The 24,263-nt window shown below is 45.6% G+C and overlaps 1 protein-coding gene across 2 annotated transcripts in view; it reads right to left on the reverse strand.

The window, feature by feature from the left end:
• The window catches only part of LOC130194992 (transcription factor Sox-6-like), a 116,685-nt gene that overhangs the window by 14,257 nt on the left and 78,165 nt on the right, over positions 1 to 24,263 (reverse strand). For both annotated transcript variants that reach the window (XM_056416219.1, XM_056416217.1), the window contains 6 exons: positions 23,947 to 24,119; positions 22,272 to 22,340; positions 11,165 to 11,279; positions 10,034 to 10,113; positions 2,442 to 2,591; positions 865 to 1,018 (listed from right to left, as the gene is read on the reverse strand). In XM_056416219.1, coding sequence (XP_056272194.1) covers positions 865 to 1,018; positions 2,442 to 2,591; positions 10,034 to 10,113; positions 11,165 to 11,279; positions 22,272 to 22,340; positions 23,947 to 24,119 — 741 coding nt within the window. The remainder of the gene's footprint in view (positions 1 to 864; positions 1,019 to 2,441; positions 2,592 to 10,033; positions 10,114 to 11,164; positions 11,280 to 22,271; positions 22,341 to 23,946; positions 24,120 to 24,263) is intronic.

Below are 24,263 nucleotides of genomic sequence, written 5' to 3' on the forward strand. Positions count from 1 at the left end.
AATGCCAAAAGTCTGCGTACAAATTCGGCTTAAAAAATTCGGCTTAAACATCAAAAGGAATTTTTTTAAAAATCTTATCGGGTTCCAAATGTTTTCACTCATCCCCCCCCCCCCCCCCCCCTCTCATGTTTACATTTTAACAATTTTCCAAAAATTCCAAACGTCTGCGTACAAATTCCCCAAAAATTAGGCCTGCATTCGGGTTTCAAATGTCGGCGATGTTGGTTTTTTCCACGCCCCCCCCCCCTCTTGTTTGTGTGTCTTCGCACTTGTGGAGCCGATGCAAAAAAATAAATAAACAACTAGACGCGTGCAAAGTTTCCGTCGCCCTCCTCTCTGGTTTTAATGAGCAGACGAGGAGGAGGAGGAGGAGGAGGAGGAGGAGGAGGAAGCGCATGCTTGGGTGGCCATTTAAAAAATAAAAAAAAGTTAGCGTCGCGTCCTCAAAGCCACTCCAAATGGGTTTCTTTTTTCTGTTTTTTTTTTCTAATGAGAGGGTTGAGATTGGCCTTAATAACAGATAGCAGAGGCCGGGGCATCGCAGGTCTGCATGATGTGAGGAAGCTCTTAAAAAACAAATGAACGTGCGCCCGGGTTTCACTGCTTCCGCTGCTGGGGTTTTGATTGGGGCTAAATACAGGGCTTTGGCCTCCTGTAAAACACACACACACACACACACACATGCGCGAGTAGACGCACAGGTCTCGTCGAGGTGTCTGTGTGTGGCGGCGGCGGCGGAGGAGGAGGGAGGTGTTCAGGGCGGGTGATGTTTTTGTTTACCACTGTGAGCGCGGTGGTGGCGGCGGCGGCCATGTTTGCTTGTGTGTGTGTGTGTGTGTGTGAGACACGGTGGGGTCTACCCACCCAGAGAGGCGTTCCGGCCCTTCCCCGCCGCGGCGCCCGTCGGGCTGGACTTGCTCCCGGAGAACGGGCCGTGCGTCGGGGACGTCGTGGACCGGAGCGGCTCGGCCGTCTTGGGTCTGGCCGAGAGGTTCAGGGGCTGCGTGGACGCCTCCTCCTGTCGGGGGGGGAGGGGGGGGGGAGGGCACGGAGATCAGAAGAATTCATAACAACGACAAGATTATCGCAAACAATAGAAATATAGATTAAAAACAACTTTTCAAATCTGTTCCCGCGGTGTGTTGCGAGGTTTACGGATTTCCTGAACACACCGGAGGCGTCGGAGGGTCGAACTTTGGTGCGGATGCAGTATGTGTGTGTGTGTGTGTGTGTGTGTGTGGGGGGGTCAGGTCAGTTTCACGAAGATATTCCTTCTGCATATTTGTAAAATCCTTCCGTGTGCATTAGTGAATCCAATATATTTATGAATTAAATTAAATTCAGTTCATTTTGTACAGCCCGATATCACAAATTACTAATTTGACCTGACCTTTGACCTTTCACATCGGATCATGAACAACTCCCAAGAAATAGGAAAAAAGTATTGTTCTGTGCGCATGTGTGAATCTCCGTGTTTTGCAGTTCCGACGTATATTTGGGTCGACTCCGTGTTTCTGGGTTCCACATCTCAACCTGAGAAGAAGACGATAGCTGCCTGACATTTGTCCAAAGTGAAGCTCCGCCCCCTCCGACCGGCTTCAATAAATGAATTCCACCGCTAACCTCTGTGAACTTGATGGGGGGGGGGGGGGGGGGGTGCAGTGTATCCCCTCGTCTAAACAAGGGGCACCTTTGTCCAAATTCCTCTATTTCTAGACAAAAGGTTTTTTTCTCGACCACACGGACCCACGGCAGGAATTCCCTTGGGAGGAAAACCCCCCAAAAAGTAACTGTGGCGTAACTCACGTCAGCGCGGCTCTCGAGCGCCTAATGAACGTGGATCTAAACGTGGAGGCCGAGGGCGGTGTCGAGAGGGAGGGGAGTTTAGGACTGGCTTTGTGGGGGGCTGCAGGTCGCATGCCAAGGTTGAGAGGAGAGAGAGGGGGGGGGGGAGGGGGGCGAGGTAATACTGTTTGGAGTGAGCTCTGACGCCGGCCTATTGTGTCGCCGGCTGCAGCTGTGCCACACACACACACACATGCACACACACACACATGTGGCTCCCATTACCGCCTGGTCGTGGAGTAAAGATGAGGCGTGCGCTCTGGGTCTGGGCCCCCGGCCAAACAGCAGCCAGCGCCAGTGTCACTTTGTGAGCGTGCGTCTGTGTGCGTCAACCCGTGTGTGTGTGTGTGTGTGTGTGTGTGTCTTTTTGTAGATACGCTGTTTTCTAATCGGCGGTGAAGAGCCGGTTCAACAACTTCCACATTTCCAGCCTCTCGCTTTTCGCTCGGCCCGGTTTCTTTTATTCTTGGGAGTTTAGTTTTTTCCCGGTTACCCTGAACTCAATCTTTCCTCTCACTTGTTGAGCATCACAGACACACGGTGTGTCCCCCCCCCCCCCCCACACACACACACACACACACACACGATGGACTCACCTTGACGTGAGCCACGGGGCTGGACGCTCGCTTCTCGCTCTTCACGGCGGAGGGCGAGATCGGGCCGGAGGAGGTGGGCGCCGGAGGGAGGGGCGCCATCTTGGCCCCCGGGGACATCTGCATGCTCGCCAGCTGGGCGGCGTACAGCTGCTGCGGGGAGGAGGAAAAAGAGCAAAAAAAACGACAAGCTATTAACGTCACGGAGCCGGTCGGTGGCTTTTCCTTCTTCAAGTCCCGTGACACCCCAACATCCTTGATCCTGTGTGTGTGTGTGTGTGTCTTTTTAGTTTATGGTCTACATCCTCCCTCTGGTATTGCTCGCATCTTCTGAGGTTAAATTTTTTGGAAGATTTGTTTTGTGCTGACGAAGACCTTCCGGCAAAACATTATTATTTAATTTTAAATAAATGATCTACAATTCGTCTCTGACACTTATTCCTTCAGCAGATGCCGTGAGCAGCTTGCACATCGATTTGCAATCGGGAAATAAATCCAAAACAATAGCTGGAGGAACGTCTTTGAGTCTGATGTCGACGATCTGGAGAGGAAATGCAGTTATTGGTTATGAATGTTGGAAAATAATCTTTTAAATGTCCGGCTCACGATTAAAAGCTGGTTTCCTTTATTTAAAAAACAACGTGGATCCACAATTTAAAAAAATAGATGTCAGCTTTTGTAATTCTGAAGTTGTAATCGTTTATTTGTATTTTGCACATGTACATAGAGGAAGTCTTATGCTTTAAATTAATACATATAGAAAGATATTATAATAGGAAATATTAGGGAGAATATTATTATGACTGAATTATGAATTTTTGTAGAGCATTAGGGAAAGACTGTTTACTGTATTGACTGTGTGATGATAAAATGTAAATGGCAAGAGGTAATGTTTATATTTATATGTATGTTTATATTTATGTGTATATGTATGTTCATATGTGTGTTTATATTTATGTGTATATGTATGTTTATATGTATGTTTATATGTATGTTTATATGTATCTTCATATGTATGTTTATATTTATGTGTATATGTATGTTTATATGTATCTTCATATGTATGTTTATATTTATGTGTATATGTTTGTATGTTTATATGTATGTTTATATTTATGTTTATATGTATGTATATACTGTATGTATGTTTATATGTATGTTTATATTTATGTGTATATGTATGTGTATATGTATGTTTATATTTATGTATATATGTATGTTTATATGTATGTTTATATGTATGTTTATATGTATGTATATACTGTATGTATGTTTATATGTATGTTTATATGTATGTTTACATGTATGTTTATATGAATGTTTATATTCATGTTTATATGTATGTATATACTGTATGTATGTTTATATGTATGTTTATATGTATGTTTACATGTATGTTTATATGAATGTTTATATTCATGTTTATATGTATGTTTATATGTATGTATATATTCATGTTTATATGTATGTATATACTGTATGTATGTTTATATGTATGTTTATATTTATGTGCATGGGAATGAATGTTAGTACTTCAGAAATGTCGGAGCCGGTTAAAGCCCGTGATGTTATTTTAATCCGGAGAATAACATACTGGACTTTTATTGTGAAAATCCGTTTTAAGTAGTTTGACCGGAAGTGACGTTGTGGGGTTCGTGACGTTTGACCTCCATTTCGATAACGGACTTCTAGCCAACGAGGAGGTGTTGAAGACTAACTATTGAGAGCAGCTGATTGGCTGCTGACGACCAACACCTCTTTGTGCAGTGGGAATCTCTCTTTCGTCTTGACCTCCGGTAGCCAGCAACAGCTTTGATTGTTTGTTAAACTTTTGTTTAAACTTCTTGCCGTTAAATATCGTGAAATCGATCCATCGCATTCCAGTCCTGATTCCCATCATAACTTACTCTTTACTTTCTGTTTCACCTTTGAATCACAAACTGCTCGAGACGTGAGAAGTTTGTTCCCTGACTTTAATCCCCCCCAAAAAACAAAGAGATTCTGGCTGTTCACGTTGAAGTGGGTTTAGTCGTACGGCAACTATCCTGGTCAAGAGTCGACTGCGGAACACTTAAATAACAGGAAATAACTCAGAAATAATGATTTGTAAGCTACACGCCGGACGCCTTCAGGGTCGCATGAAATCATTACACGAAAAAAAAGAGAAAACGTTGCACCGATTTTCCATCCGACAAGAAAAATCAAAGAGTGACGAGCCGAGTCCTCCAGCCGCCCGTCAGCCGGCTCGACGCCGCGCAGCATCAATGAGTCCTCAGGAGAAACCACCCCGACGTGGCTGGCCTTCACGCCGACTCCCTCCCTCCCTCCTCTCGCTCTCTCTCTCTTTCCTGCTCTCCTCTCATTTCGTTGCTCTCACCTCATCTATACTCTTTGTCTCCCTCGTTTGATCTCTCTCTCTTTTTCCCCTCTCCGTCTCTTCGGTTTTGTTCCAAAAATATATCTTCCACCATCTCCCTTTCTCTCTCTCTCTCTTTTTACTCGCTGACCCCCCCTCACACTCCCACAGTGTTGTGAGATCTGATTTCCCTGTAGTCAAAACTGCGAGGCCTCCCGGGACCAGAGATCCAAAAAGCAACGAGTGCTCAATGGAGAATGAAAGAGAGAGAGAGCGAGAGAGTCAGAGAGAGAGACACACACACTCGAGACCACCGTCGCTTCGCCGCCGGAGCGCCAGAATCGGCGGTTCGGGGCCTCCGGGAAAAAAAAAGAGAGGAAGAAGTTGGCCGTCCCTCTTTCCACTTCTCTGGGAGCGATCTATTAAACACAAACAGAAGGGAAGCCTCGCCCGCTGAAAACAAACCCCCCCGATGTCACGCCGCTTATTTTCCTTGGAAAAGGCACCGGGTGAGCGAGAGAGGGGGAAGAAGGAGAGAGAGAGAGAGAGGGGGGGGGGGGCAAACCCCCCCACCGGCTGATATGAGACCCCCGTAAGAATGTGCCTCGGGTGGCTGGCGGCGAGGCCTCTCTCTCTCGCTCTCTCTCTCTCTCTCTCTCGCGTCAATCAAGCCCCGACCGCGGAGTTACTGCTGGTGATGCCTGATATCCTCACAGCTCTGAGGGGAGCGGGACGCACACACACACACACACACACACACATGCACACACACACGCACACACTCACACACACACATGTATTGTGCTGTTAGTGATTCTCGATGCGATGATGGGGATCGTTGAACCAACAAAAGACGAAGAGAATAAGAGCTCCTACCTTATTTCTCTCTCTCTCTCTCTCCGTTTCTTCGAGACACTCTGAGATTGATTAGCGAGCGGCGAGGCCAATGTGCTGCGTAAACAACCGCCGACCGCAGCTTTCGCTATACGCTCCCCCCCCCCCCCCCCCGAGGGAAGACGATGCCGCAATTTCCTAAATTACAAATTGACAAAGATTCGGACCTCTCCGGAGCTGTCTGGACTATCGGACTGGCCTCTGGCCTTAGTGCTAATTTGACTAAAAATCCAAATGATTTGTCCGTCATTTTTGGCGCTCCTTGATCATCAGCAGCTTTTTCAGCCGACAACGGCATAAAAGAACCCAGAAGGAGACGGCGATGCTGTCGAGGACCGGGGTGTTCTCCCCTGGGACTCCGAACCAGCTCGTCCCGACAGGACCCGGGTGGAGAATCCCTGCCATCGATCTCAGATGATGCTTCATGCCTTTTTCAGCAGGTTTGCAGGGTTGAGGAAGAGGAGGAGGAAGAGGAGTGTACCATTGTGCTGGACGCAGGCTACATTTTGCACTTGGAGGATCCGCCGCGTCCAAGACGGTGAAAGAGGTACACACCCAGAGGCCGGATAACCGGTATCTCACTTCCGGTCCTCCTCGCCGAAGCCAATCCTTCCCGCCATTGTCCATCACGCCTCCGGGACGCAAGAGTTCGCTCCTCGCCCGTCGCCGCCACGTCCTCACGGCACAGAAATGGGCAGAACATCGAATGCAGAGGGCGAGAGACGTCTGATGATTTCAGGAACAACGTCTTCCAAGCGACTGTATTTGAGGCCTTTCTTCGACCGGGATCCACCGGTCTACGCTTCCGAAAGCAACCGGCACCCGTCTATGTTCCCCACGCCGTGGCGCCCGGACGAAAAAACCTTCGGGTCTTGTCACGACGAGGCTTTTGTCTCCGGTAAAAGAAACTAAGGGGGAAGATCAGCGCCGTTACTTTGCGAACCTTTCCCGTCTTCTCCAATGACTTGAAGGGTCCCCGAGACCCTCCGGTGGCCGACGCCGGCTCACGTCCGGCTGGTTCTGTCCGCCGGTCTACGCCCTCGCTCGACCGGGCCGGCCGTCTGAAGCCAGAGAACTGCAGAACATCTGGAAGAGTCCGCTTGAAAACATCTGCCCGTCCGTGTGCTGGGCGCAGAGCATCGAAAGGGTTCGGACGCCAGCTGGCGTGTTCCGGACTGCGGTACGTAGCCGAGGAGATCGCTGACGCAGAACTAACGTGGCGTAATTGTTCATTTACATTTTTTACAGGGTAAAGCACCGTTTCACACACTGGACTTTTTATGAATGAGAAGCGCTGCCGAGAGCAACGACTAAGAACCGCATGGAAACGGCCGTGTCAAGACGCCTTTGCAGCGAAATTCGTCAGTCGTTCGCTGGACGAGCAGCGGAGGGCAAGAGACGTTCTCTGGATCGCGGATGATGATGATGATGATGGCGATGATGAGTGACAACTGCATGCAGGCTATGATGCACATTCCATACGGTACGCTGTGAGGGCACGCCTTTTAATGAGGGCCTCCGTTCACACGTCACCTGACACGAAGGCCACGGGCGGTTCTCACGCCTGATGAGCAGGCGATGAATACATCCAAGAAGACGTTAGCGGGAGTAAGTAGGGCCTCCCCCGGCTAAAAGAAATACAAAATAAAACATGCACTCACAATAATCGTGAGATTTTTATCGACCGCTCTTTAAAAAAAAAGAAGGCAGAGTTCCTAAAGAAAGCAGAGAGAGAGAGAGAGAGAAACCACGATGGCTGCGTGAAGGCCGAAGGGTCGAAGGTCGATGTTTCTGTTCAGAATTTCGTGGCAGAGGTGGATGAACCTCGAAGTTAAAGACATGAGGAGAAAACATCTGGGATGAGCTCCTGTACAGGAACCGCGTCGAGACGAGATGCATCGGGATCCGACATCAATGGATCCGACATCAATGGATCCGACATCAATGCATCGTCACATGTTGGAGTCACGGCGATCAATCAAACCGAGATTATACACGTCTGGCAAACACTAAAAAGAATTTTTTTGTTTTTTTCCCAGGCACATTTGAGACAAATGGCTCAATTACTGGGGGGAAACCCCGCATGTTGGCTCACCGACACACAAAGCGAAGACACAACCCCCGTGCAGCGCGGCGATCCGAGTCCGTACAGGTGCGGAGGCGTCGAGGCGTCGATTCACTCGCAAAGTCGGCATTGAAGCGAGGCCGTTCGGGTCGGATCGCAGCCCCGCCGAGCAGGTGTCTCCATCGTCTACATCCGAATCCTAGATTCCGTGAGCCGGAAGTTGCCGACCGCGTCCGACCGCCACGTTACTGTAGCCGCGCAACTGGTAACATTGTGGTGGTGATTGCTTTTGGCTGAGGCATTGTTGTCAAAACAATATCCCAACACGTGCCGGAAGCCGCCTCCGTCTCACAAATAAAAAGAATCCTCAGATAATCACCGTTTTTTTCTTTCTTTCTCTCTCTCAAACGCTTCCCGCTCGTCTTCCTTGATTTCAGCCACGGCCCCGACGAGAGGCTTCCTCTTTCATTCCGGTTCCCCCTCTTCTTCTTCTTCTTCTTCTTCTCCCGCCTCTCGTTCTCCACGTCTCGAGGCGCTTGTTTAAAAGACGGCGAACGAGCGTACATCATTCATCGTCTCCTACCTCTCGCTCGGGTGAGAGGTAAAAGAGAGACAGGCTCTTTTGATCATTTCAAAGCCAGCAGTGGAGACGGGCTCCTCGGCGGCGGCGGCGCTTCGCTAAGTCAATAGCGGCTAATGAGGGGCCTCGATAAGCGGGGGGGGGGAAAAAAACACAACGCAAATTGAATAAATCGAGATAAGGATTCTGGAAGCTTCCAGAAGCCATTCTATAATGACTGACATGATGAATCAATATTGTTTGCCAGTGAAAAAGCTTTTGAGGGCTTTTGTTCGTTCCACCGATAGCAGATCTACAGCAGCCGGGGTGACGGGGTCGCGTTGTGTAATTCCAAAAACGCCTCTTCCCCTGATTTTTTTTTCTTCTCCTTTGCAAATATGCTCTATGATAACCATTATGGATAAATGCTATTCCCCCAACCACAGGTGTCAAGCGGCAATAAAATATTTGATGAATTGCTCGGGCCAGGTGTTGTGCTGGTGGGGCGGAATTCCTTTTGTGATTCATCATAACAGCTTTTGTCCGTCACAGCTGACAGGCAGCAGATAAGTGGGCTGGCATGTTAGTGTCGCCCTCTAGAGCTTTAGTTTTTAAGAAGAAAAAAAATACCAAAGTTAACTTCTTGTCTTCCTGCTTGAATTTGTTGTCGTCATTTTGCCCTATCGCCCTTTTAATGAACATTTACTGCAACATAGAGCAGCTGATACTGGAGAACCGAAGGCAGGAGGAGATAATGACAGCAGGCAAATCATTTAGTAGAAACCTACAATTCATCATCCCTCAGGGGCGACATTACTTCCTGAAATTGTCTGTGAAGCTTCATTTTTCTTCACCGTTGTGTGGAAGACCTAGTTAGCTGTTAGCAGCTGGTGGGCTTGGCTAACGGAGCTAAGAGAGAGCTAAGAGAGAGCTAACAGGGTTTCCGGGTTTGCGTTTATTCAATCAAACATGACATTGCAGACACACCTAGCTGAGGTCTGCATGTTTCCGGTGTTTTCTCAACCCCACATTGACTCTAGCAGAAACCCCGCAGGCTTGCTAATCGCCTCGGCCTCTCGCGCCCACACACACACCAGCAAGGTTTCCGGCATCAGATAACTATGACATCACAATCGTGTCGGTGAGTTGCAATGGATGTGGAGCACGAACGCGTTTGTGGTTTTTTTGATTCGATGAAAATGCTGCTGGCTTTTTTTGGTTGTACACTTAAACTCGAGGTTAGAGAACAAGTGCGAGTTGAAGTGGCGTCGCCAGTGTTCCTTACCGTCGCCGTGTTTTCTCTATTTGCCGACTCTACTCTGATCGTCGTTGGGTTCCCGTCGGCCGGTCACGCCCTCGGGATTAGCCGCGTATCGCCCTCGCAGTCCTTTGTCCCGGCTGCAGCTCCGAATAAACTTTGCGCGACAGTTGTTTATCCGGTTGTGAAACACTCACTTGACTTATCATCATAGATATTGAAGAGGCCCTTCTTAAAGTTTGCTTTGCCGGGCTTTTACTTTGACATCGTCGCCAACTCCAACATGACGTAACCGCTCTGATACAACACTGCGATAAGGATCACGATAACTTCAACGCGGTTACTTGAGTTTACGTCCGAGCGAGTGGAAAAAGGAAAAGGAGGTTTATGGTGTGAGAACTGAGGCGATTTGAGCTTTTTTTTTTCCTCGCCAAATGTGAGAAAAAGAAGGCGAGTAACTCACCTGTAGTTGTAAGGAGCTGAGTCCGGACGCCGCTGCAGCTGCCATTGTCGATGGAATGAACTGCATGGGGTAATTCTCACCTGTCGGGAGAGGAAGAAAAAAAACACACGCCGATTACCTCACAGGAAGCGCCCTGCTCCGCGAGCGCGCCGCTCCGTCCTCGCCGCTCATGTTTTCATTCACGGCGGAAAAAAAACGGAAACACAAAGAGTCACGCGGGTGTTTTTTTTTGGTTGCATTCGTGAAGGTCAATAACGCTCGGCGACCTCGTCGGGACGGACTCACGGGGAGCGGCGGCGACCCCCCCCGCCGCCCGCCCCTAAAAGGCTTTCCGTGTCCGAGCCTTTTTGTCGAGAACGGACCGAAGTCAAAGGAGAGCGAATCGGGCGATGTCTTTTATCCCTCTCTCCATTCCTGCCTCTCTCTCTCTCTCTCTCTCTCTCCGCGGCCTTGCGGGAGCAGGAGGAGGTAAACATGTATTATTCCGTATGAGGCGTGGAGGGCAGGGAGGAGGAATGTGAAGGAAAGCAGGTGGCGCCGCGAGTCCCACAATAAGAAAGACTGTACTTGACGGTGTGTACTTGACTGTGTGTGTGTGTGTGTGTGTGTGTGTGTTGGTTCCACCTGTTTGTGGATTGCCGGAAACATGCAGGCGATCCTTTCAGAGCGTTTTTGGGCGGAATCCGTGTGTTTTGTCTGTGCGCGTCTTCCGAGTGTCGGGAGATCGTGCTTGACACAGCGCGTGTGTGTGTGTGTGTGTGTGTGTGTGTGTGTGTGTGTGAGAAAGTGTGAAAATTCATGTTGCAGATGTGTTGTGCGACCGACACGCTTTCAGAGCGCCGTAAAAGAGACATTCCTGTCCTCGCTGTGTCCCATGTATTGTTCCCCGACGCCGAGCTTGTAAATCTCTCTCTCGCTCATTTCCAGAACATTCCTCACCTGACACACCTCATTAACACAGGGATCCTGTGTGTGTGTGTGTGTGTAGGAAGAGATAAATACTGCGACTAGCCGCTCCCCCTTTTTAGTTAACGAGAACGGTCCGTAGCTTTTGCGTGCTGGGAGTGAATGTTTATCCAGAAGACGTGTGTTTCCAGCGCGGGGTCAAGAGGTCAAGCTGGTTTTGTGTACCTGGCTTGTAGGAGAGGCCCGGGGGGAAGAGGAAGCCCTGCTGGGCGGCGGCGGCCAGAGACCGCTGGTCGTGAGGGAACACCGGGATCATCAGAGGAGGCATGTGACCCTGGACCTGATGAGACGAGGAAGAGAGACATCGATGAAGACAGGGAGAGAGAGAGAGAGAGAAAACACAAAACAACTCTTATATACGTAAAAGAAATGTTGGAATGGAAAAGAAGGAAAGGGAAAACTGTTATGTGATCAAAAAAGGAAGAAAAAAAAAAAGATGGAGGAAGAAGGAACTGAAAATACTTCATAAAAAGAACAGAAAGAGTGATGGAGGTGGAAAGAGATAAAAACAATGAAAAATACAGCTCCAACGCAAATAAGAGAAAACCCTACATTTCCAAGAAGGAAAGCGGCACGGCTCGAATCGACGAGAGTTAAACGACGTTCACCCGAAACAAACAAATAAAGACGCGATGCGCTGAGAGACGAGTGTAAAAAAAAAGAAGAAGAAGAAGTGAAACAAAATGCCTTTTAAAAACAGCAGACTGTCTCACCCTCCTCCCTCTGTCTCACTCTCCTCCCTCTGTCTCACCCTCTTCCCTCTGTCTCACTCTCCTCCCTCTGTCTCACTCTCCTCCCTCTGTCTCACCCTCCTCCCTCTGTCTCACCCTCCTCCCTCTGTCTCACCCTCTTCCCTCTGTCTCACCCTCCTCCCTCTGTCTCACCCTCCTCCCTCTGTCTCACTCTCCTCCCTCTGTCTCACTCTCCTCCCTCTGTCTCACCCTCCTCCCTCTGTCTCACCCTCCTCCCTCTGTCTCACTCTCCTCCCTCTGTCTCACTCTCCTCCCTCTGTCTCACTCTCCTCCCTCTGTCTCACCCTCCTCCCTCTGTCTCACCCTCCTCCCTCTGTCTCACTCTCCTCCCTCTGTCTCACCCTCCTCCCTCTGTCTCACCCTCTTCCCTCTGTCTCACCCTCCTCCCTCTGTCTCACTCTCCTCCCTCTGTCTCACCCTCCTCCCTCTGTCTCACTCTCCTCCCTCTGTCTCACTCTCCTCCCTCTGTCTCACCCTCCTCCCTCTGTCTCACTCTCCTCCCTCTGTCTCACCCTCTTCCCTCTGTCTCACTCTCCTCCCTCTGTCTCACTCTCCTCCCTCTGTCTCACTCTCCTCCCTCTGTCTCACTCTCCTCCCTCTGTCTCACCCTCTTCCCTCTGTCTCACTCTCCTCCCTCTGTCTCACTCTCCTCCCTCTGTCTCACCCTCCTCCCTCTGTCTCACCCTCCTCCCTCTGTCTCACCCTCTTCCCTCTGTCTCACTCTCCTCCCTCTGTCTCACCTTCCTCCCTCTCCTCCCTTTATCGAAGCTTCAATTTTTTTCTTGTAAAATGTGTTTGTCTCTCTCTCTCTCCCGTGTCTCCTTTCCTTGTTTCCTCTCCCTCAGTCTGTCTTCCTCTGCTTCCTTTGATCTTTCTTCTCGCTCGTTAACTTCCCGTCTGAAATCCAATTAAAGGTTTTTTTTTTCAACCATCTGAGAGAGAGAGAAAAAAAACATTATACTCATAGATCTCTCTCTATATATTTGAATTTGTTTTTGTTTATCTTACAGATATCTGGCGGAAAAGAGGAATTATAATTTTAACAAGAAATTGATGAAGATTATCTCCCATTTTCTCCCAAGCATTTTATTGTTCTTATCTTCGCGTCCCGTTTAATCTCCCGTTTATTCTTTTAAAGATCACTGTTCCTCGTTTTGTACATTTTTAGTTCATCGCACTTTTTAGCGCGGCTTCTTTTCTTCCATTCTCCCGCTCTGTTTGTTTCTCTAACCCTTTCTTCTCATGACACGTCTTCTATTCAACGTCTTGCTCTCCCTCTCTTTTCTTTGCTCTCTCAGATGAACACACACACACACACATCGACACTTTTCTTCTTCCTGCCTCCATCTTCCCCTTTACCTCAATTCAATGCCGCCCACCTCCATTCATCTCCTTTAGTACCAATTCATTAGCCAGGCTGACCCCTCCCCTCTGTCCTCCTGGGACAGGTCGTCATTAAGAGTCCGAATTTACACAATCAGCATATTGTGCGGTTACTTCCCCGCATTTCGTACTGCAGGGTCTACACGGCCGAGTTAGACGGCCGTCCTCCGGGATGTTTATGGAGTGAGTGAGAGAGAGAGAGAGAGAGATGAACAGGACCCTTCTTGACTTTCATGTTTCCTGAAGGGCGGCCAAAGTCGATCAATGATGAGATCAACAGACAAGTGATCAACATGATTATGACGACTGATTAGTCTTGTCTTGTGTTAGTCTCAAATGTGAGGATTTACTGCTTTTCAATGATTTTAAATGGAATATATAACAAAACTAGAATGGGCACTCGGTAGAGCGCATACCTTCGCATATCACAAGATTGGGCATTGAATTATGAACATGTTGGCATTAGTTGCATGACAATTGGATACAAATTGACCGTGCTCTGGTAAAAAGAAGATGTTGACCTTTCCATGACCTTGACCTTGACCCGATTGATCCCAAAATCGAATCAAATGGTCCCCGGATAATAACCAATTATCCCACCAAATTTCATGCGATTCGGTTTAAAACTTTTTTTGTTATGCGAGGAACACGCATACAAATAAATAAATAAATAAATACACGGCGATCAAAACATAACCTTCCGCATTTTCAATGCGAAGGTAATAAGCCCCCTTAAAGATGTCACTTTTGTGCTCTGCAGACCTGATTGATGAAACGTTTAAACAATTAAGAAAACGTGATGAGTATCATGAAAATATCTGGTATGCAAACCACTAATATCAGAGGCTTTCTCCAAGAAATGACACAATTTCCCGCTTAGTGACAACATACAAATATCCAGTTTCAACATCTCCTTCTTATTTGTTTTATTTATTTAATTTCTTCTCTTGGAAACTACAGCATGGTTAATTAAAACTCTGTGGTTAAAGGAAGGGAAAACGTATGCATGGTTAGATAAAAAGATTTGTCAACCCTCATTATCTCCATATTAGACCTGAAGTGATGCATTTATGTTCCAGTCGTATTGAATGTAAATCATGTAACTGCAGACTTATCAATATGAACATAACTGCTCAAAGGACCGGTCCTGTATGTGTGCGTGCATGCTCTGTCCTTATGGAAATGTATTTGTTTGCCATAAGAAGAAAAGAGTGTGTTGAGTGTGTGTACATGTCTTTGTATCTTTATGAGGCCCACTAGAAGTGTTTTACCTTGCGAGGACCGTACATTTTTTGTGATTTTTTTTTGGTCTTCACTGAATAAACTGATGTTTGAGGCTTCAGACTTTCTTTTAAAAAGTCAGAATTCGATTGTATTTCCACTTGGGCTTTCAACGTCCGTATCACACACGGTTAGCATCGTGCGCTAAGCGTGCCGTTACATGTGTTCATCACCTGACCGGTTCTTCAGACGAGGTTGTTTAGGTCACACTCCCCCCAAAAAACCCTGATAGCTTGGGAGGCCCTCATCACACACACACACACACACACACAAGCTGTCTGACGTCTTGTGACACGGAGAAAAGGGAATGAAGAGAGAATAAAAACAAGTCTGTCTGTCCGTCTGAATGGCAAAAGAAGAAGAGAAAAGTGAAGGGGGGAGTGGATGGGGTGAGGGGCGGGGGGGGGGGTGGAAGTTATAGAGTGGGACAAAATGCTCCCATTCATTGTATTCCTTTGGGAACACTGGGACTGACTGGGGCTGCTTCACTAGCGCAAACACACAAAGATCTTCTTTTACCGAGATGGGGGGTGGGGTGGGGGGGGGGGGATGAATGGACTGGGGAAGGTGGTGCCGCGGAGGCCCCGCTCTGCTCGGCCCCTAAGAAAACACAAGGCCCCCTTCCTCTAACTGCCCACCGGGCACATCGACATACACACCTAGTCACAAGGAACATGTGTACACGCACACTCCCCCGAATTAATGGTCCTCTTGTGGTCGGCCGGCGGGGTTACGGGGGCGTCGGCTACGTATGCGGTGCGTCTGCACGCCGATGTGTTTGACAAGGAGGGGGAAAAGAAAGAAATGTGAAATGCAGTCGTCTGGTTGTGCATTTGGCCGGTGTGCTTTATGACATTTGAGGTAACAATCTGCTAATTCATGAAGGTGAGGCTTTGTTACCCACTGTAGCCAAAACTATGTGTCAGTCCAGCGTGAAGTGAAAAGAAACCCAACTAAAATAATATTATATTTAAATGAACACTTTGATTGACAACGAGACAGGATTTGGCACCGGCAACATCTCCCTGGCTTTTGATTTGTTCTCGTGGCACGTTTTCCGTATTTTTTGTTATATTTGCCCCCATGATTTGTTTGTGTTCATGCGTAATTCCTGAAGAGTGATTTAAAAAGTTGTAAACCATTACCGTCCGCGAACGAGCCGTGAGCTGAGCTAATAGCGCGCGCGTACTGCTAAATTTCCATTGCGCCCTTGTGGTTAATATACATTAATCCATCCATTATGCATCCATACCGCTTATCCTCATTAGGGTCGCGGGGTAATATACATTAAATTACATTTAAATTAGCTGAGGCCTTTATCCAAAGCGATTTACAATAAGTGCGAGCTCAACAACAAGAATCAAGAAAGTATAATTTTTTCAAGACAGCTGAAGCTGTAATTGCCATTTAAGTGCTACTAAAGAGCAACAGTTGTATTTTTCCTTAATATACCTGTGTTCATTAAATTATAAAAAATATCCATTTCCTTCTACCTTCAGAAATATAACCCTAATCAACTGTTATTGTCTCCTCCAAGTGTTATAAACCAATCAAGCATGCTAACCTACTTAGCTTGAAAACCGCGGCTACCGAAGAAAGCTGCTAGCTAACGACACTTTTCTTCTCATTACATTGCATTTCATTTAGCTGACGCTTTTAACCAAAGCGATTTACAATAAGTTCGAGTTCAACAACAAGAAAGTAAAAAAAATTCAAGCAAGCTGAACAGCAAAGTGACCTTTAAGTGCGACTAAAGAGCTACATTTATATTTTTCCTAAATATACCAGTGTATATTAAATTATTTAAAATATATATATATTTCCTTCTATTCTCTTGAATATAACCCTAATCAACTGTTATTGTCTCCTCCAGTGTAGTAAACCAATCAAGCATGCTGACCTACGTGGCTAACGAAAAAAAGCCGCGAGCTAACGACACTTTTCTTCATCTTTTTACATTACATGTCATTTCGCTAACGCTTTTATCCAAAGCGACTTACAATAAGTGCGAGTTCAACAACAAGAAAGTAAACTTTTTTCAAAGAAATCAAACAGCAAAGTGCCAAATTAGTGATACTAAAGAGCTACATTTTTCCTTAATATACCAGTGTTCATTAAATTATGAAAAAATATATATATTTACTTCTACCCATATTGTCTCCTCAAGTGTAATAAACCAATCAAGGATGCTAACCTACGTGGCTAACGAAAAAAGCCGCTAGCTAACGACACTTTTCTTCTTCTTTTTACATTACACGTCATTTCGCTGACGCTTTCATCCAAAGCGACTTACAATAACTGCGAGTTCAACAACAAGAAAGTAAAACAATTTTCAAGCAAGCTGAACAGCAAAGTGATATTTAAGTGCTACTAAAGAGCTAAACGTTTTTCCTTAATATAGCCTACCAGTGTTCAATAAATTATTACAAATATATATTTCCTTCTACTCTCGTGAATATAACCCAAATCAACTGTTATTGTCTCCTCCAGTGTAGTAAACCAATCAAGCATGCTGACCTACGTGGCTAACGGAAAAAGCCGCTAGCTAACGACACTTTTCTTCTTCATTTTACATTACATGTCATTTAGCCGACGCGTTCATCCAAAGCGACTTACAATAACTGCATTCAACCATGAGTACAAAACAAGCTAACGCACAACACGTTGTCCAACGGCAGCCTGGCGAGCTCGTGATAAACCCGGGGTGAGTTCTCTGAGTTTTTTCCGCCGTGTCCCTTTGAGGTCAAACCTTTGCCTAATGCAGCTTTTAAGAACACATTATACTTACAAATAATGAATTTGTTCAGCTTTATTTGTTTCACCAAACTCGCTGCACCCATGTGAGCACCAGAGGTGATTTTAATTGAAGCACACGGAATCGCTGTATGCTTTGTCGCATTTTTCCATAGGCTAACACGAGGGTTAATATACATACGCTGGAGTCTGGGCCATTGTGGGGTCAAAGGTTAGCCATTCTCCATAGCTGGTGAGTCCAATCCACGTTATGGGCCTTCCATGGCTTTCCGAGTCATTGTGTCCGAAGCCGTATATTTATGCTGACGTAGGCGATGCTGTCCTCCCAACAGCCATTTGCCTGCTCCATTAGCTCTCATACACGTGTGTGTACTGTGTGTGTGTGTGTGTGTGTGTGTGTGTGTGTGCGTTGGGTTCGAAACTCATATCTTTACATTATATTAGTCAGGAAAAGAAGCCGGTGGCGTTAGTTGTGTTTCAACAGGTATTATCAATGTATTATAGGTATTATCTATGTATTATTCATGTATTAGAGGTATTATCTATGTATTATAGGTATTATCTATGTATTAAAGGTATTATTAATGTATTGAGGTATTATCTATGTATTGAGGTATTATCTATGTATTAGAGGTATTATCTATGTATTAGAGGTATTATTAATGTATTAGAGGTATTATCTATGTATTATCTATGTATTAGAGGTATTATTAATGTATTAGAGGTATTATCTATGTATTAGAGGTATTATTAATGTATTAGAGGTATTATCTATGTATTAGAGGTATTATTAATGTATTAGAGGTATTATCTATGTATTAGAGGTATTATCTATGTATTAGAGGTATTATTAATGTATTGGAGGTATTATCTATGTATTGGAGGTATTATCTATGTATTAGGTATTATCTATGTATTAGAGGTATTATTAATGTATTAGAGGTATTATTAATGTATTAGAGGTATTATTAATGTATTAGAGGTATTATTAATGTATTAGAGGTATTATTCATGTATTAGAGGTATTACCTATGTATTATTAATGTATTAGAGGTATTATCTATCTAAGCAAAGAATGAAAATACATTTAAAAAAAATCTTAATCTACTTGATGTACTCAATAGAGAGTTGTAATATTTAGAGATAGAGACTGTGTGTGTGTGTGTGTATATATACATATATATATATATAAATCGCGTGTACTGTGTTCACGGAACGGGGCCGTTAGCCGCATTGTCCGCCGAGGGAAATGATACGAGATGAAATTGAAAAGGATAACAAAAAAACTATCAGAAAACAGCAAGAACTCGAAGAGTGAAGGGGGGGGGGGAGGAGACGGAGGAGTTATAAACGAAGAACAGAGAGAGGGAGGAGGAGGTGGAGTGCGGCTTCGCAGTCATTAATTAGCCTGTTAGCCGGGGCCCGGGCGGTGCGGTTAGGGCCTGTGCCTTTGTGGGCCCCGAAGGAAATGGGCCACATATGAGAGCCATTACAGGGCCCGGCTTAACAAAGACACATGCCTGTCAGCCACCGGGCTGGGCCGCGCTGCCCGTCAGCACACAAAGGGCCACCACCACTGTGTGTGTGTGTGTGTGTGTTTTCGTGTGCGTCAGTGGAATATATATATATATATATATGTATATATATATATATACATAACGGTCCACATGTGTTGGTTTATGCAGTAACATCAGCTGTGTCTATTCTCTAAGTTATTATCAGATGCCTGTTTATGTGTAAGTACATATATACATGTATATATGTGTGTGTGTGTGTGTGTGTGTGTGAGCTTGGATGCATGTATGTACATTTGATGTATATATATCAGCTGTTCGGTGCGTTTCTTTATGTTTTTGTGTGTGCGTGCCTCTACGTGTGTGTTAGTCTGTGTGTGTGTGTGTGAGTTTGTGTGTGTGACTGTGTTTTTTTCTTGCGCGTCAGGGGAATATATATATATATATATTAACGGTCCAGATGTGTTAATATCAGATGACTGTTTATGTGTAAGTACATATATATATATACATATCAATATATTTACATATATATGTTGGTGTGTGTAAGCATAATTGTATATTTGATGTATATTGTTAAGTTGTAATAGTTTATTTTGATAACATCTGCAGAGGTTTTATGGTTTAAATTAATACATATAGAAAGATATTATAATAGACAATATTAAGGAGAATATTGTTATTAATGTATTATGAAGCATAGGGGTAATGTTTACTCTATGCAAATGTAAATGGCAAGAATTAATGTATATTGCATGAGAGTGACTGTTGGTATTATAGATTGACGAAGCCGGTTGAAATCCGTGAAGAGACTTTTATTGTGAAGGTGACTTTAATTGACGGGATTCTTATTGTGAAAGCGTCGGAACCGGAAGTGACGTTTCGACGGCGCAAGAGAGGATTATAAGACGGCGTGTTTTTGTAGAGACCGTCCTCTTTTTCAGGTGAGCTCGACGGAGGAGGCTGTGAGCTCCCAGGTGGAGCTGGGAGCCTGCAGCCTGGACACGAGGGAGAGCGCGTTGAATGTTTGATTCACTTTTCTTGCCATTAAATGTTGATAACTTAATCCATGCGTGTCCGGAAGCCTGTTTTTCCACCATCTGCGCAGTGCCCCAGTTTTGAGAATACCTTACAATATATATCAGCTGTTCGGTGCGTTTCTTCATGTTTTTGCATGTGCATGCGTGCCTATACGTGTGTGTTAGTGTTAGTGTGTGTGTTAGTGTGTTAGAGTGTCTGTTAGTGTGTTAGTGTGTGTGTGTGTAACCATATCTATCAGAATGGGGCCTTCGGAAGCGTTGCTTTAACCCGTGGACATCCCCTGCTGGCTCTCCACACCATTTAAAAGCACATGGCAGGAAACCTTTTCACTTTGAACTACACTGGAACCCTCCCCCCCCCCCCCCCCACACCGCCACCACAACACCCACGATCGCTCACAAACACACTGACACCACCAGGGATCGAAGGATCGAGGAGGCGAAGGCGAAGGCAGATCAACTGCCCCTCTTAGGCACACACACACACACACACACACTACTTGTGTTGTTGTTGTTTTGTTTGTTTTGTGTGGTGTATGTGCCCATTTGCATTCCTCCATGATTCCTGCACCACTTTCACACTGCGCACCCTGTGTGTGTGTGTGTGTGTGTGAAAATCTTGAATCTTGAATCTTGAGATCAACACGAGTGCAGCCGCCCGCTGCCTTCACGGGTCGTGAATCAGATTCAGATCAGAAGTCTATAGAACTTTAAAAACGTATGACGATAAGTCATAAAAGATGCTAATTAATGGCCTTTTTTTGCCGAGACGGTGCAACAGCCGGCCGCGCCGAACCCATCGGGGGGGGGGGGGGGGCTGCGACTTGTTCCACTTTTGATTCTTATTTCTTCCCATCTGGACGGCATCTCGTGCTTCAGATTAAGAGACGAACAACAAGCGGCACTTCTTCTTTAAGAAGAAGAAGGGGGGAAAAGTGTCTTCACCGCACTGCGGGGCCTCCTCCTCCTCCTCCCTTCAGCTGAAACAGTAGCATTCGGTCAGCTCCTCAGAGGATCGGCCTGAGAGGAGCCCGGGTCTGGATTTGATAAGTGGAACCAGACCGGGCCAGCGCCGCCTGTGTGTTTAAAGCCAACACGGCGTAAACAGCCCGTCCTCCGGTGACTGAGCCCTGGAGCTCGGCCACAACCCCCCCCCCCCCCTCGGTACAGTAGATGGACCATATGCTCCTTATGTCGCGCCCGGCTGGGATGCAGATAATGTGTCGCAACTTTACTAAGCTAACGCAATTCTTTGTTTTCACATTTACTAAACGGCAGATTTTTGTGTGTAATTTCTGAAGATTGAATTTGGGCGTGAAACCAATATATATATATATATATTTATAAATATATGTTTTGGTTATATATATAATTTTTTAAAATAATATATGTATATATATGTTTTGGTTATATATATATATATCTTTCTTTAATAATATATATATATATATCTTTTGGTTATATATATTTTTTCTTTAATAATATATATATACGGGTTGGGGATACGTTTCACCTGATATATATATTATTTTTTTTACAGCGGATGCTTCTGAGACTTCTCGACATGCTCTCCTGAGTATCCGAGCTTCACAGCGTGGAGCCGTCGTCTTTATGGTCTCGCTCTCCCCACCCCGGGGGGCCTCGGAGGCCCCTAATGAAGTCCGATCCGAGCTTCATTAAGATCAGCGAGGTGGGGGCTCTCGTAATAAAAAAAAGAGCAGAAGAAGAAGAGGAGGAGTGGGGGGGGAACGAGCTCTCGTTAACGAGATCACACCTTCCGGGAGAGCGGGGAGATCCAAAGCTCGGGGGGCTGGTGGGGGCCGGTGGGGGCCGGTGGGGGGTAAACGGGGCTGAACCGGTTCTAAGAGGCAAAGTGGGTTCAGAACGAGACTTTAAAAAAAATATTCTGCAAGCTGGTTAACTTCCCACACGGCTCACAGCTGGTGGTGAGAGCATCAGGTGGATGAAGATATATATATATATATTTATATATATACAAATAAATAATATATATATATTTATATATAGATATACATATAATATATAAATATCATATATATATATACATACATATATATATATATGTATATATATGTGTCTAAAAAGCTGCAGAAAGAGACAAAAGGCAGCAGGAGAGGAGCATAAAAGGTTTGATAGAGAGGAAACACATGTTGATAAATAGACAACTGAGAGAAAGAGAGAGAAAGAGAAAGAGAGAAAGAGCCCCCAGAGGATGCTGGGATATTGATTTCTGACCAATCAATGAGAAAGTGAATGATCCGGCCATAACCAGGGCAATTACTGCGTCTCCGCCGTGTGTGTGTGTGTGTGTGTGTCCGCGTGCCTCCATAGGAATGCAAGGCCGTAATGTCGAGCCTCTTCAATAGAGGGCACGACTTTGAAAGGAAAAGGTCGCGACCTCTCGTGTTTTTCAGGTTTTTCCCCCCCCCCGATCGCACGTTGACCCCGAAGCTAATGGAACAGGATGGAGAGACGGAGGAGTGAGTTCATCCAGAGGGGGGGGGGGGGGGGGGGTCTGCACACTAACCTGGATCTGTTGTTGGAGAATGTTTATCTTGTGCTGCTGCTGCAGGAGCTGCTGCTGCTGTCTGCCGATCTGGACGCACAAAGAAACACACACACACACACACACACAATGTTGATCAGACAAAGATGTCGAACATCATTCTGAGAGATCAATAATGAAAAAATCTACAACAGCCAGATGTGCCAGAGACAGGATGAAATTCAGATAGAAATATCTGAAGCCAGTTATATAAATATAATACTGTATATATATAATATAATTATATATTATATATTATTATAATATATATTTATATGCATAATTATGTCAATAAATGCAATAATGATCATCCAGACTGATTGAAGATTCGGCGCGTTGACGTGTTCAGTATAAAGATTATTTAATTTATTTAGTCGTGTGTTTCTTTCCTAACCTGTGAGATTGACATGTTTACCGGGTCCAACTAACAACAACAACAACAACAGGAGGGAAGATCACGGCCGTGTCTCCGGTTTGTTATTTTCATGTAAGACTGTCGACTATTAAAAAAAAAGTACGTCTATAAGTATAAAGTAAAAAAAGTCGCAGACGTACAGCTGGGACCGGCCAATCGCGTGGAGGTCACCACCCTTAAAGGGCCGGCGCGCGTCCATCGCTCGATCCCCACCCCACCGCCCACTCCTGCTCCAGGAGCGAAGTGAAGCAGCCACCCCCCCCCTCCCCCCCTCTCCTCTTTCTTCCCGAGAAGTCATTTAGCACATTTATTCTGAAATGTATAATTACAGGCCTCTGAATGGGAGGCGGCGCCCCATTTGCACACGTCATATTTCATTAAAGGCAGATTTCTCTGGTTTTGTCCCCGCGGGGCGTCGAACTCTCAAGTCTCAACAGACCGGAGAACCACCGGCTGATGTTTTGGAATCTGTCTTTTCTTTTCTCTCTCTCTCTCTCCGTCGTTCCCTTTTGTGAAGCCGTGAAAGGTGGAATGTGTTGTGATGGGAGGCGGCGGACTTGTCCAAACAGAGCCGGCGTACGTCGGCGGCTCACCTGCTGCTCACGAGAGTTTCTGGAGCAACACTTTATTTAAACTGTTGGAAAACGCTTTACAAAAGGACTTGTTGAGGCCTTGGAGACGAGGAACTTTCACCATAGACAGTCGATGAAGAGGAGGCAGATTTATATTATAGATATTATATTATAGATATTATATTATATATATCATATATTATATGTATTATATGCTATATATTATATTGGATATATTATAATATATATATTATATTATATATATTATATGTTATATATATTATATTTTATATAATATATTATATATATTTTTATATGATATATATATAGATTATATGTATTATATTATATATATATAATATTAGATATATTATATTAGATATATTATGTTCCTACGGTCATAGAAAACCTGGAAAAGTCCTGGAATTTTAAAAGTTATTTCCAGGCCTGGAAAAGTCCTTAAAAATAGAATCCGAAAAGTGTTTATGAATTCCTCCTCCTCTTCATCTCCTCCTCCTCCTCTCCTCTTCCTGCACCTCCTTTCCTCGACTCCTCCTCCGCCCCTACCTGCTCCTGCTGCAGCCTGGCCAGCTCCATCTGTTGCCTCCTCCTCATCCTCTCCTCCCCCCTCTTCCTCTCCCCCCTCCTCCTCCTCCTCCTCCGCCCCTACCTGCTCCTGCTGCAGCCTGGCCAGCTCCATCTGTTGCCTCTGCTTCTCCAGCTGCGAGGCGGCCATCTTCTTCTGCTCGTCGTGGGCGGAGAGGAGCTGCTCCCTGAGGCTGATCAGCTGACCGATCATGGCGGAGAGCTGGTGCTCCTTCTCCTCCAGCGACTCCGGCGTACCTGGAGAAAGGGGGGGGGGGGGGAGTTTTATCATTTGAGAAACAAAAGTTGCACGCCTCATGATGACGTCCCTGGGAGGTTTTAGTGAGGAGGGTTTATTCAATATGAAATCCCCGTGTCAGAGACGTAGAGACTCTGACGCGG

This window comes from Pseudoliparis swirei, chromosome 6 (genome assembly GCF_029220125.1).
Source record: "Pseudoliparis swirei isolate HS2019 ecotype Mariana Trench chromosome 6, NWPU_hadal_v1, whole genome shotgun sequence".
Taxonomy (NCBI): Eukaryota; Metazoa; Chordata; class Actinopteri; order Perciformes; family Liparidae; genus Pseudoliparis; species Pseudoliparis swirei.